The 13,487-nt window shown below is 36.5% G+C and overlaps 2 protein-coding genes across 2 annotated transcripts in view; one reads left to right on the top strand and one right to left on the bottom strand.

Moving 5' to 3' along the window:
* LOC107671896 (coenzyme Q-binding protein COQ10 homolog A, mitochondrial-like) overlaps positions 1 to 3,156 on the top strand; it is a 14,827-nt gene extending 11,671 nt beyond the window's left edge. The window contains exon 5 of the mRNA XM_016464905.1: positions 1,390 to 3,156. Within this exon, the coding sequence (XP_016320391.1) occupies positions 1,390 to 1,557 (168 nt within the window). The 3' untranslated portion in view covers positions 1,558 to 3,156. The remainder of the gene's footprint in view (positions 1 to 1,389) is intronic.
* A 3,015-nt stretch (positions 3,157 to 6,171) lies between these two features.
* The window catches only part of LOC107671863 (citrate synthase, mitochondrial-like), a 31,579-nt gene continuing 24,263 nt past the window's right edge, over positions 6,172 to 13,487 (bottom strand). Inside the window, exons 4-11 of the mRNA XM_016464858.1 lie at positions 12,538 to 12,603; positions 11,818 to 11,949; positions 10,951 to 11,139; positions 10,606 to 10,805; positions 9,100 to 9,229; positions 8,903 to 9,004; positions 8,575 to 8,784; positions 6,172 to 7,547 (exon numbers count right to left, since the gene is read on the bottom strand). Coding sequence (XP_016320344.1) covers positions 7,377 to 7,547; positions 8,575 to 8,784; positions 8,903 to 9,004; positions 9,100 to 9,229; positions 10,606 to 10,805; positions 10,951 to 11,139; positions 11,818 to 11,949; positions 12,538 to 12,603 — 1,200 coding nt within the window. The 3' untranslated portion in view covers positions 6,172 to 7,376. The remainder of the gene's footprint in view (positions 7,548 to 8,574; positions 8,785 to 8,902; positions 9,005 to 9,099; positions 9,230 to 10,605; positions 10,806 to 10,950; positions 11,140 to 11,817; positions 11,950 to 12,537; positions 12,604 to 13,487) is intronic.

Here is a 13,487-nt window from a genome sequence, read left to right as displayed (position 1 = left end):
TCTTTAGGTACTCAATGCAAGAGATGTATGATGTGGTAGCCAACGTGGATGACTACAAACACTTTGTACCGTGGTGTAAAAAGTCCCAGACCATCATGAAAAGAGCCGGTCATGCCAAAGCTCACCTGGAAGTGGGCTTCCCTCCGGTTGTTGAGCGATACACTTCAATGATAAGCCATGTCCGTCCACATCTGGTCAAAGTAAGCCTTCTGTGTGCTCTACAACATCATCACTGAAATGAAAGGAAACACAAATTTTGTAAATAATTATATTCCCCATTTCAGGCAGTGTGTTCAGACGGTAAACTCTTCAATCATTTAGAGACAATATGGCGGTTTAGTCCCGGTATTCCTGGCTATCCTCGCACATGCACTGTAGACTTCTCTGTAAGTATCATTTACAAACGTTTGCTTCCAGTTGACCCTTCGCTAAGCTCTACCCCGCTTGGTTACTGTTGCTAGGCCTGACAAGCTTGCAGAATGTAAAACAGAGAGTATTCATTAATATTTTGAATTAGTTGTTTTATATTTTTCATTTTCATTTTGGTATGTTTTAGTAATTTTGTTGTGTTTTTTTGGCAGATTATTATTAAATATGTCAATTTAGCTTTTATTTTTATTTTAGTTTTAGAAGTTTTAGACATTTTTGTTGTTGTTGTGCTTTTTTTTATTGGTTTTATTGGTTTTTTTCTTTTTTAAATATGTCTGTTTAGCTTTTATTTGATTTTATTGCTGTTTAAGTTTTAGTAATTTTGTTGTTGTTGTTGTTTTTGTTGGTTTTATCAGTTAATAGTTGTTGTTTTTTATGTCTGTTTAGCTTTTATTAGTAATTTTAGTATTTCACCTTAAACTGTGAAAATTAGAAACTTGCCAACTAACTGAAATAAAATAAGTTTACATTTTTTGTATTTGATTTTATTTCACTTAACGTTTTTTTTTTTTTCCCAATTCATGTTATTAGTGCTGGACAACAATTAATCGCATCCAAAATAAAACTTTTTGTGTACATAACATATGTGTGTGTGCTGTGTATATTTATTATGTATATATAAATACACACACATGCATGTATATATTTCAGAAAAATATGTTATGTTTATATGTTAAATATATTTATATATAATATAAATTATATGAATATAAATATATACATGTAAATATGTTCAAAATATATAATGTATGTGTGTCTTTTTATATAAACATGATAAATATACACAGTACACACACACATATAAACAAAAACTTTTATTTTGGGTGCGATTAATCGCGATTAATCGTTGCCCAGCAAGATAAATAAATACATAGTTTTAGTTAGCGATAACACTCAGTGTTTGTTAGGAAATAAACTCACCATGTCTCTTTCTATCTGGATGTTTTTGTTTTTCCTCAGGTCTCGTTTGAGTTCCGTTCATTGCTGCATTCGCAGTTAGCGACTGTGTTTTTCGACGAGGTGGTGAAGCAGATGGTGGCGGCGTTTGAGCGGCGAGCGGGCAAACTCTACGGACCCGAGACTAGGATACCCCGCGAGCTCATGTTTCACGAGGTCCATCAAACGTGAGGTGCACCTTCACACGGGACACACCTGCATCTGGAACTCCCAAAACTCTTTCGATGGTTATCACATGACAAATCAGATCACTAGATTACATCGGGATGGTACAATAGATACCATTTTCTTTTAGAAAAAGATTTCAGTTCATTTGAGGTACTGCACCTTAAACGTGTATCTTTTTTTTGCTTTTTGACTGTGAATGAAGATTAATTGATTATTGCAAAGTTAAGTTGAGGTGAAAAACTTGGACGTTTCACTACGGTTTCATCTGGTTTACTCATTCAGTCCTGTTGTGGGTTTATTGGGGCCAAATCTGACTTATTACTGAAGCTGAAAGGAATATTGTAGGTGAAGTCTGTCGCACACTGTTGATTACCACACAAAATAGTTTTGATTTGTACCTCAGCTTTTTAAAACAACAATAAATATGTACAGCACAACCGTTGTTTACTTTCCCCTTGCATATGTGCAGCTGTTTAATATTTTTAAGGTTTTAAGTCAATATTATTTTCTGTGGTAATCAACAGCATGCAAAAGGCACAGATTAACCCAGAATAGTCCTTCTAAAATTAATCTTTATATAACTAGATATGAATTCAAATTGCTTGAATTTGATCACGCTCACAGTGACCTACTTGACTTCCACACTGCACTGAATTTATAATATTCATCTCAAGAAGTCACACTCGGAGGTGTGTGACTCCAAACACAACTGTAAATATAATAAATATGAATTATACAGTTAGAGTGACGTCAAATATTTCTCTCACCTAAATATTTATCCGACAAAAAACTTTGTTTATAGAAGTAGTGTATTGTAATTAAGGAATTACGAATTGTATTTAGCATGCTTTTGCTTTCTTTGGATGCGAACTCAGGGCTTTAGAGATATTCAAATGAAAGAAATATACAGATTCGGCCTGTTTTTCCCTAATAGTGATCCCAGTGTGTGCCTGTTCATGTAGATTGTGCCATTTCTGATTTGTTGCTACGTTAATGTTTAAACACAACTGTATTTGTGTATTGTTTGTGATTTCCTGAAAAGCTACAGTATGAGCTGGCGAAGCTTCAGATACAAGCATAGCGGACATTTTTCTCTTTTTTGCAACATTTATTTTATGAGGTTTTATTTTTAGCCATTTCAATGCCTTATCTAAGTGCTCATGGCATTTATAAATGACTTCAAATAACGTAATTGTCAAGAATTGTCCATTGATAATTTATTTGTGCTGTATCAAACACCTGTCTAAGAGTCTTCCGTGGAAATAATGTCACCGTTAGTAGATTTCTAGGATTTATCATATAAAGACTTTTGTTAGATGTCTGTTAAGTGAGAATGTTTGGTTGAAGAACTGTGAATAAGAACCAAAGAGATGAGAAGTGCTTCATAAGAGCAAGAAGAGCACAGTTTTAGGAACAAATTCTCTCTGAAATGAATGTTCTGTTCAGTAAACCTTAATTCTCTGTCGACAGGCCTGTCGTCAGTGTTATAATCTTGCACAAGCATTTCTTTTAGTTTGAGAATCTATAAATTTATTTCCAAACAAATTGTTGTGTCTGTTTTACTTGAACTGCTTGAGATTCACCAGGAGGCCGATTTCCTGCTTTGAATTATAACTTGATGTGCACTATTTTGTAGTTATGCACCGATAGGATTTTTTGGGGCCGTTACCGATTTTAACAAACACTTATTGGCCGATACCGATATTTGTCACTTCCTCTCTTATTTTAAATTTTGGCATCAAAATAGATAGTATTTTGATCATGTTTTAAATCGGCAAAGTTCAAAAACACCTGCATTAAATTATACTAGCAGTTTTATTGCTGCATCATCAAATAATTTCTAATGAACATGGATTGGATCCATTTAACATTCAGCAGGCCTACATAAATACAACAGAACAAAGATACATATTAAATAAATAGTGCTTTTTAGGTAGGTTTAACAGTTTTCAGGTACGGAAATAAAGTAAACAAATGTAAAATAAGACTTCACTGTATAAATTGAATACATATTAATCCTTCTTTATTGTAACAGACTTTATTATGATTAATCTTCTAATTTGTTTTTGTATACATTTGAATGTTTTTGTAAGTTTAAATATGTATGAGATCTCCTTTACCAAGGCGGGACTCTTATTTTGACGAGTTTTCTAGTCTACGGAGCTCAGTGTTGCCAAGTCCGCGGTTTTCCCACGGAATTGGGCTACTTTAATAACACTGTTGCCGCGGCTTTAAGCGACCCCAATAACGTGATATTTAGCCCCTAAAATGCGAATTTTACCGGGGAAACCCCACCAAAAACGTGTATTTTACCCCACCGGAATGCGATTTTTTACCGGGGGATCCCCCTCGAAACGTGATTGGGCTAGTTTTGAGTAGCAATTGGGCGGGTTTTGTTGTGAAAACCTGGCAACCCTGAAGGAGCTATATGGGTAATAATGAACTGTTTTTTTACAGTCTATGGCAATGAAAGCACGCAGTTCTTCGGATTTAAAGTTTGTCAGTTTATTAAGCACCCCCGAAAAGACATGAGATCTGTATATACAGGTGCATCTCAATAAATTAGAATGTCGTGGAAAAGAGAGTTTAATGTGAACTTCTCGTGCTGTGTTTTGTTTAGCTCTTATGGTGATTTTTTTTGGAGTGAAAAAGGACGCAATAAACTTAAAACCTCAGTAAAGTTTTGGTCATCATTCAGATGAGGTCCGCTACACTTATGAAAGTTACAAAAGTTATTTAGTCAAGAATAGTGTGCGATCTTTTGTTATTTGATTAGCATTAAAGTGCAGACAGCAGCGCTAGGATTATGCAACAGACATTATACAGCTCAATGCCTTCACAAAGTTAATTAATAAACCATCGGTTTGTTATATCAGCCTTTTTCCTTATATAGCTGATATGCCGATGGTTGTAAATTGAGGAAAAATCGGCCGATACATCGGTGCATCCCTACTATTTTGTCAATGGTTTTTTACCTCAGAGTGGTAGTTTTATGATTGCTAATCAGCTGGGTTACACTAGAATTCAATGTTGAGGAGATACACGAGTAACTTACTTGTGAAAACGTAACAGTGGTGCAGTACCAGGGAACAAAGAACACAAAGTGAAACCAGCAGTGGAGGTTGAGGAAATCTGAGGAAGGTGGTGGTATCTGGGTCATGTATTTATAACAGTGTGAGAGACTATAGTGGAGTTCCTTATTCATGCTTTCCTGATATGTAGATCTTTTCCACGCAGATCCTTACACCAAATTGATCCAATAAAGAAGAATGACCATACTTAGATCTTAAGACAATTCATACAGGCCATAATTTGAGCAATAACTATGTTTGAGTGCACATCATTTACAGAATAAAAATGTAAATTCTGACATCATTCACTCAAGGCATGTCTTTCCAAACCAGTATTTATTAATTTCCTCTGTGGAACAAAGATATTTTGAGAAATGTATCTGTTTTGTTTTTTTTTTATCCAGTGCAGTGTTTAGTATTATTTATATACCATTATAATATTTATATAACATTTCGAATTTGTTTTGTTTTTTATATATTCATTTTAAAATGTTATTTTATTTCTGTTTCTATATAGCGTTATGTTTAATTCAGTTGGAGTAACTTTAGTATTTCAACTTAATACTTAATTTTTCTGCAAGTTGCCCAGGCAATATTTTTAATTTTTATTACAATTACCGAAAACTATTTCAATAGTTTTAGTTAACAATTACAACACTGCTCCATTGTTTTTGCAGAAAAAGTCAGTTATTTAAAACTATTGCACAGTGCCCAGATTACTTTAATTTGAATATTGACTTTCCAAATACATCACAATTATGAATTGTAAAGCAATATACCAAAAGGTTTCATGGATGCTAAAGGAAACCACTTCATGAAACCACAGATGCCAATAAAGAACCTTTATTTCTAAGAGTGTACTCTTATTTGTGTTTCTAGTAACCAGAATTTTGGCTTAGGTTAATAAGTTTACATTGGCATTTACATTATGGACAGCTGAATATTAGTATATGACCAAATTTGGTTAATATCAGAGTAATCTTGTGCAGTCATTGAGTGAAAGAGTTTCATGTAGAAAAAAGAAAATGCCTCAAGGGTTTGTTAAAAACATTTATTGGTTTTCTTTTTTGTCGAGTTTTCACATTTTTTTCTTTTTGTTCGCCTAAGCTTCTTTTCCCCAATCAATCCAGACCAAAGCACCCCCATCACCCCCTCCCCCCCATTCTCGTTCCCCTCCCCATTTCCCCTGCTGGATCCGACTTCAACCAACCATCTCCATATTCACATTCCTCGTTATTTAAATTAACCCGACATCGCATAAACCAATCATGTACATCATGATGAAAACAGTCACTCTGGAAAAGGGCACAGCAAACCAGACAATTCTTCTCACGCTATTAGATAAGTGGGAAATGATGATTGGGGGAAAAGTGCCATCGAACTAATGGAGTGCTTATGGACGGACTAGCTAAAATAGCTGCTAGATTATCCCAAAAAACAACCTGAGAGCAAGCGTGCAAGAGAGCAGGACCCGTGAGCGTCACAGCAGTACATGTACAAGTCATGTTTTAAATTATATTAAAGGTATAGTTTACTGAAAATAAAGGGTTTAGCGAGTCATTACAGATAAGTGGTTTGACTAACAGGGATGGCGAGACTGTTTTGATATGCAGTTCATACATTCAAATCTATATTTACATGAATAAATAAAACCACAACTTATGTATACCTACACAAAATGATAGCTTTTCTCATTATACAAGACATCATTCTTCAAAACACTGGGGGGAAAAAAGCCCTTAAAACTCAAAACAGGTAAAAAGTAGCAGATTTTGAGCGCTCTTGGATGAATGTACAAATAAATGCCACAAATTCGACTTGCTCTCATGTTGGTACACGAATCACCTGCGACTACAATAACTTGTGTGAATGACACAAACCTTTAACAAATCAAAGCCAATATGTCCACTGATGAAATAAAGAAAGGACTGGTCATTTCAAATAAAGAGGGCACCACACGTGCTTCCAAACAACAGACAGGAAGATGAAGACGATTGGTTGAAGTCAGAGAGCAATATGAGAGATAACTTAAAGGGGCAGTACCCTTTTAAACAAATGTATAAGCTTCCCAAGTTGAACTGAACTCATAGAATCAATTCTATTGAGAGAGGACCGTATTGCCATCATGGAGTGCTCTTACAAGGAGAAACTAGAGGGACGCCTAGTCAAACTCTGTCGAATTATCTGACAGGCTCAGAGCAGGGCTTTGACAATTCATTTCCTCGCACAAACAGAGGCTCAAGTGAACATCTGACCTCAGGAGAGTAAAAATACAAGACTAAAACTGATATAATTGATGTGAGAGCCGAGGTTAAAGGGATTATTTATCTATTAGGTGAACTAACTTTTCTGAACTAGTATTTAATAATCATTATTAGTTTAAATAAGGAGAGAGGTGATTTCTGGAACGACATATCGCTCTCGGCTGTGTTCTTGGACAATAATACATCCATAGCTGCATCATACGGTCGGAGAAATTTGCGGGAAAACTTAAAAGGAGCGATCGCAAGCAGTGACTGTGTAATGCGTCTACACATTTCTCGTGAAAAAGCAGCTTTAAATGTGCATTTTGGGAATGAAAGACTAATAAACGTGCAAATGGGATGTGTAATCTTGCTGTTATTTTAATAACAAAGGCCCTTTTTAGATGAAATTTAAAAGTGTACTGTCTCTTTAAATCCCTTTCTAATAGATAATAGATTATGCTCTTCCCCTTCCTGTCCCCACTCCGCTGGCATGGTCTCTTGCTCTCTAGCTTGATTTGGCCCCAACCAGAGCCATGAGTCCGTCCGTGCTCATGGACTTGGGACGCTCCAGAGGGAAGCCGAGCGCTCTGCTCCACACCAGCTGAGAGAGGACACCCAAAGCTCGGGATACGCCAAACAACACAGTGTAATAGTTCATCTCACTCATGCCATAATACTGCAAAACACAAGAATAAAAACAGGAGATGATGAACACAGCAAGCAGAAAAAATATGTAAACTGTATAAATAGAAAAAGCGGGAGAAAGGAAAGAAATTAATGTGATATTAGTGCAACCAAATATTCTATGTTTTTTTTTTTTTTATATACGTGACCCTGGACCACAAAACCAGTCATAAGGGTCAATTTTTTGAAATTGAAATCATCTGAAAGCAGAATAAATAAGCTTTCCATTGATGTATGGTTTGTTAGGATAGAACAATATTTGGCCGAGATACAACTATTTGAAATCTGGAATCTAAGTTTGCGAAAAAATCTAAATATTGAGAAAATCGCCTTTAAAGTTGTCCAAATGAAAAAGTTTGATTTTGTTGTCCTTACTAATCAAAAATTAAGTTTTGATATATTTACGATAGGAAATTTACAAAATATCTTCATGGAACATGATCTTTACTTAATATCCTAATGATTTTTGGCATAAAAGAAAAATCGATAATTTTGACACATACAATGTATTGTTGGCTATTGCTAAAAACGTTTTGTGCTCCAGGGTCACATATGGTCAGTTTAAATAAAGGTTAAATATGTTTAAATAATTTTATTAATAGTATACTATAAATAAAACAATTATATTTTATATATTTTAAACTATTAATGTTATTAAGCATTTTGATACTTGTATAAAAACATTTATTTTATATTTAAAAAATTATATTTAATAATAAAGAAATATAATATACATTTATATAAATATATTTCACAAAATATTAAATTAATCTACATTACATATTTTAAAATATAAATATATTACATATATAGTGTATATATGTCAGAGTATGTAAAGAATAACTGAACAAGATAAATAATTTACAGAAAAATCGGGCTAAAATCGTGCAGTGTGAACTCGGCATAAGGCACACATACGAGATGTGTTAGGTGCACTTGACAAAAATAACACAGATCCATGGTAAAACACTTTTAATTATAAATTAATATGAATTATTGGCTGGTTTCTAGTGACTTACTTGTAACAGGACTCCGCTGTGTGCATCTACATTGGGCCAGGGGTTCTTGGCCTTGCCCTGTTCCAGAAGCACGTTGGGTACGATCTTGTAGAGTTGAGCTACCAGCTTGAACATGGGGTCATTGGGAAGGTGCTTGAGGGCAAACTCACGCTGACAGGTATAGCGAGGATCTGTCTTCCTCAGAACAGCGTGGCCATAGCCTGGCACCACCTGAATAATGACACAAGACACAAACGAACATAATCATCCATATTATTTTGATCAATCTGCATTGAGTTTTTGTGTTGATGCATTTCCTATTGAGTTGAGATATATCAAAAGCACTCACTCTGCCTGATTTGAGTGTGTTCCAAATGTAATCTCTCATTTTCTCATCAGACACCTCGCCACCGAGCTCCTTCTGCAGGGCTGTCAGCCACACCAGCACCTCCTACAGGACAGAGGAGGAAATGTAAGAAATGCAAAGCTGGTCAGTATTTCATAACCATATGTCCTGTGCAACACTAAGCACATTAAATCTCAAACCTGATTGGCCAGTCCGTGCAGGGGTCCAGCCAGGCCATTCATAGCAGCGCTGAAGGAGAGGTAGGGGTCGGACAGGGCGCTGCCTACCAGGTGACTAGTGTGCGCGCTGACATTTCCACCCTCATGGTCACTGGAAAGAAAGAAAAGCACACAAAAAGCATAAGGTTACGGTCAAAGGACACTAAACTAGATAAGACTAGTAAACTAACACAACCGCAAGAGGGCAGACTTTATTCACTTATCGAAAACAGTCATTCCTCTTCCACTTTCTTTCTTAACAAAAGATGTACACTAGCAGGTTGAGTGTTTTTTCGCTGACTGAACAAAATCTGCACAGTCTACAGTCACTGATCAAAGGGAGACAGAAAGACATCAATAAACCATCAAGCACCACACAATCATTTTTCAAAATTAAAGTGCATGATGTTTGAAAGTTTAGCATTATTAACTATCAAGTAGGGCTGCACGATAAATCGCATGCGATATTTAACGCGCATCTTATCAGTAAAGCCGGTTCTGTAATCAGCGGTAAATCTCCATCACCTGCGTGCTTTCACATGGAGCAGCATTAACTACACCGAACCGTTGTTCACTGACGAGCTGCGCAAAACCACGTTCATATTCGCGCGATTTTTTGAGCAGCTCGTCAGTGAACAACGGCTCTGTGTAGTTAATGCTGCTCAATGTGAAAGCACGCAGGTGATGGAGATTTACCGCTGATTACAAAACCGGCATTTTGACAAGATGCGCATTAAATATCGCATGCGATTTATCGTGCAGCCCTACTATCAAGGGAGAATTGCTGGGAACCATTTGGGTAACTTATTTTGACACAATATATATATAGAAAATGGTTTAAGGGGGAAAAAATATTATATATAAAACTTAATCCTATCTAACTCTTATAAAAGCACTTCAATTGCATCCACTTAATAGGCAATAAAAGTAATAACTGGCTTTGATAGCACAGATTGCAGGTCTCATTTGTCCAAAGTCCCGTTCCACATAGCTGTATATTAAACATCAAATAACCAATTATCTTGATAAATCTGTCAATTATTTATTAATCCACAGCTTGATCGATGGTAGCTGCAGCCCTAGAAAATTACTAGACACTGCTAACTTGTCAAGCTGGGTATAGCATGGGAAGCCGATTGTTTGCATTTAAGTTTACACCAATGCTCTTCCTTTTTTGGTTCAGATAGTAGCAGCTCTTCTACAAATAGCCAATTTGCAGTATTGCACTTGTGGCCTGAAAGATCCAGTTTGATAACAGCCATCAGATGCATTCAGGTCTACCAGCAGGGCTGAAAACAAGCTTCACTAACGTGCTTTTCTCCCTGAGGATGAGGTAAAAATCTTGACTCTTCATAGAGAAGACAGATTTTCTGAGGGTAATCTCAAAGGTTAAAAGTCCAAGCCGATCTCATTCCTAACGACTGCCTCGGATGAACCAGTGCAGTAGGAGTTTGTGATGAACGAGTCAGCGAGTTTGTAGGTCATCACCTGTGGATGGTGAGGTAGAGCCTCATGAGTTCTGTGAACTGTGGATCGCTGTAGCCCAGCATGTTGGTGAAGTTGTGTGACCAGTCCAGGTTGGAGTCGATGGCGCCGATGCTGCTTCCTTCACGGTACAAATTACGGTAGATCTTAGCCGCCACGCAGGGGAGCTTGGCGATCAAGTCCATGGAGTCCTCGTACACAAACTGCACACAGATGGCATGAATTCTTGTGAATGACTCACTCACTTTACATAGCAAATAAATATCTTAGGAGTTGTTTTAGTCATAGTATTTATCGTTACACACTTCACCTTTAAAGTGTCTAGCACAAATATTTTCAGTGACTCACCTCCCAGTACTTGGCCTTGTTAACTCCCTCAGAGTACGCCCGAGCGAAACTGCTCTCGCTGTTCAGAGCCGTGACGGCAGCACTGAACTGAGACATGGGGTGCAGGTTGGTGGGGAAGTTGTCCAGCATGGTGACCACGTGAGAGGGAAGGGCCGCACGCTTAGCCCACTCCTTAGACAACCAATTCACCTGAGAAAACAGCCGACAAAGAGTTAAATAAAAGGCTAAATATTTTTGTGGCATGTTACTATGAATACAACTACGAAGACTGCCATCTGTAATGAAAATGGCCTCAGAGGATAATCTAAATTTCTTAAAAGTCTTTGTTTTGTTCAACAAATATTTTTAGAGAGATATTTATTTATGGTTGCCTGTTCAGGGCCACAATTTGATTAACATCCCAACAAGACAATGCAATTGTCGATCTCAGAGCAATCAATATATGCCTATAACGAGTCACAGCTATAAACAGATGACAATCTTGCAAATCGCACAAGCTGGTAGAAAAGATAAAGAACACTGTTTTTCTAAGCATTATCTTTTTATACTGACAGATTTGACATTGTTTCACTTATATGAGAGGAACTGCAATATCTATATACACATGGTTTTAAAACAGGCAAATATGAAAGCATTTTTATTTTTGCCCTTTTGCCATAGAATAGGAAAAAGAAGAGAAATTGAATCAGAAAAGGCTGCACGCTGGATTCAAACCCACTTTTTTCACATAAGCACCACTGCTCACTGTTTTAAAGCACTTAAATGCTAGGTTACTAGGACATCTGCATCAGAGCACATGCTCTAAATTCTAGGCACTCTGGGTTTCTTTAATGAGTAAGAATGCAGTGAATATGAATATATCCTCACCTGCTCCTCAGTGGGCACCTGTCCTGTGACCAGCAGCCAGAACAGACCCTCTGGCAGTGGCTCCTCTCCACCAGGAGCCTTGGGCAACAGCTGCTGACATTCTGGAATGCTGTAACCACGGAAACGGATGCCCTACAGATGCAATCGATAAACACAGGGTGTTTCATTGAATAAAATAAACACTGCAGCTTCGAACTCTGAGAGGGTTCAGGGGTTAGTGGGATAACTACTGACACCAATGTATATTTATCCAAGGCACTGTGGTGCCACTTTCTATTTTTAGCTTACAGCAACATACTACTGTGCAAATGATGAGCTTCTATGACACTGTAAACTTTCATCATGCCTTCAAGTTTCACAACCTAAAATGTGTATTTGATATGTCAAGGCTAAAATTTGCAGACTGATGGCTCAATTGATATTATGAAAGACAGGACCTTTTAGTCTATTTTGACTTTGTAATTGATTAATTATTACTAACTATAAATAGTATGTATGCCAAATAATAATAAATGAAGTATTAATAAAATATATAACTATTAATAATAATATCATTAGTTAAAGACCATTTTAACACCAACTAATAAACATTTTTATGATTTTGTTACCTATAACATTGACAAACCAAAAAAAAAATCAATTTGGAATTAATTACTGTATAAATAATTATAACCTGGTTTAAGCTACATTTCATGATATTGTGTGTATGTGCATACTCACCTCATCGGGGTCGAGCACAGAGGTCTCGTACACTAAACCCTTCATGCCTCTCATTCCTCCATAAACCTGTCAAAATCAAAAACAGCACTCAAACCATGGGCATCGCTAGGCCATTTTTAGGGGGCTATAGCCCCCCTAAAATGATTACTCAGCCCCTCTAAAAATTTTGCGATCGTCTCAGTCCCCTTTAAATTTCATATGAAAACGGCGGCAGACTTCGGCTCCTCCCCGTCTTTCAGCGTGTTCTTCATTCCGCAGAGGCGCAGAGCGAGAAACAGAGGACAAGGTGTGTGTTTATCGATAGATTGTTACAATATCTGCATCTGTGCAGTTCTTTGTCATAAAGACAGTTTACAAAATATCATGGGGGAGCAATCGGTTTTCCATTGCCATTTTTATTTGAAAATTTTACTTTTAATATAAAACATTAATTACAGTGCATATGGCAAATAGTTTTGCATACTTGAGCTAAAGAAAGAGGGTTGTACTAGAAATGCAAACAGTAAAATTTTGTTTGTACAGCAAACAGGTGTGTGTGTGTGTGTACCTACTTAACCATATTTTGGGGACAAATTTGTACCCAAAAGTGAGCTAAACATGACAAAATCTCCAAAAACCTCCCTTTGGGGACGTCCTCATTTGTAAAACTGGTATAAAAATAAAGTAAACAAGTTTTTTTGAAATTGTAAAAATGCAGAATGTTTTCGGTGAGGGGTAGGGGTGGGTTTAGGTTAAAAAGTGTATAACTAGCTGTATATAAAAACAATAGAAGTCTATGTAATGTCCCCATTTAGATAGCCAAGTAAACGTGTGTGTGTATGTATGTATGTACCTGATCTGACTCTTTAAACAATATTATTGGTGTAACATAAGTAGTCGAATTACATATGCAACTTCTTACAACTTCAAAATTTAGTGACAAAATGTTGTATATAACACTTTGAAAGAAA

This window comes from Sinocyclocheilus anshuiensis, unplaced genomic scaffold (genome assembly GCF_001515605.1).
Source record: "Sinocyclocheilus anshuiensis isolate Anshui unplaced genomic scaffold, SAMN03320099.WGS_v1.1 scaffold1089, whole genome shotgun sequence".
Taxonomy (NCBI): Eukaryota; Metazoa; Chordata; class Actinopteri; order Cypriniformes; family Cyprinidae; genus Sinocyclocheilus; species Sinocyclocheilus anshuiensis.
The sequence above is the reverse complement of the archived record's forward strand: the minus strand, read 5'-3'. Positions and strand labels throughout refer to the sequence as shown.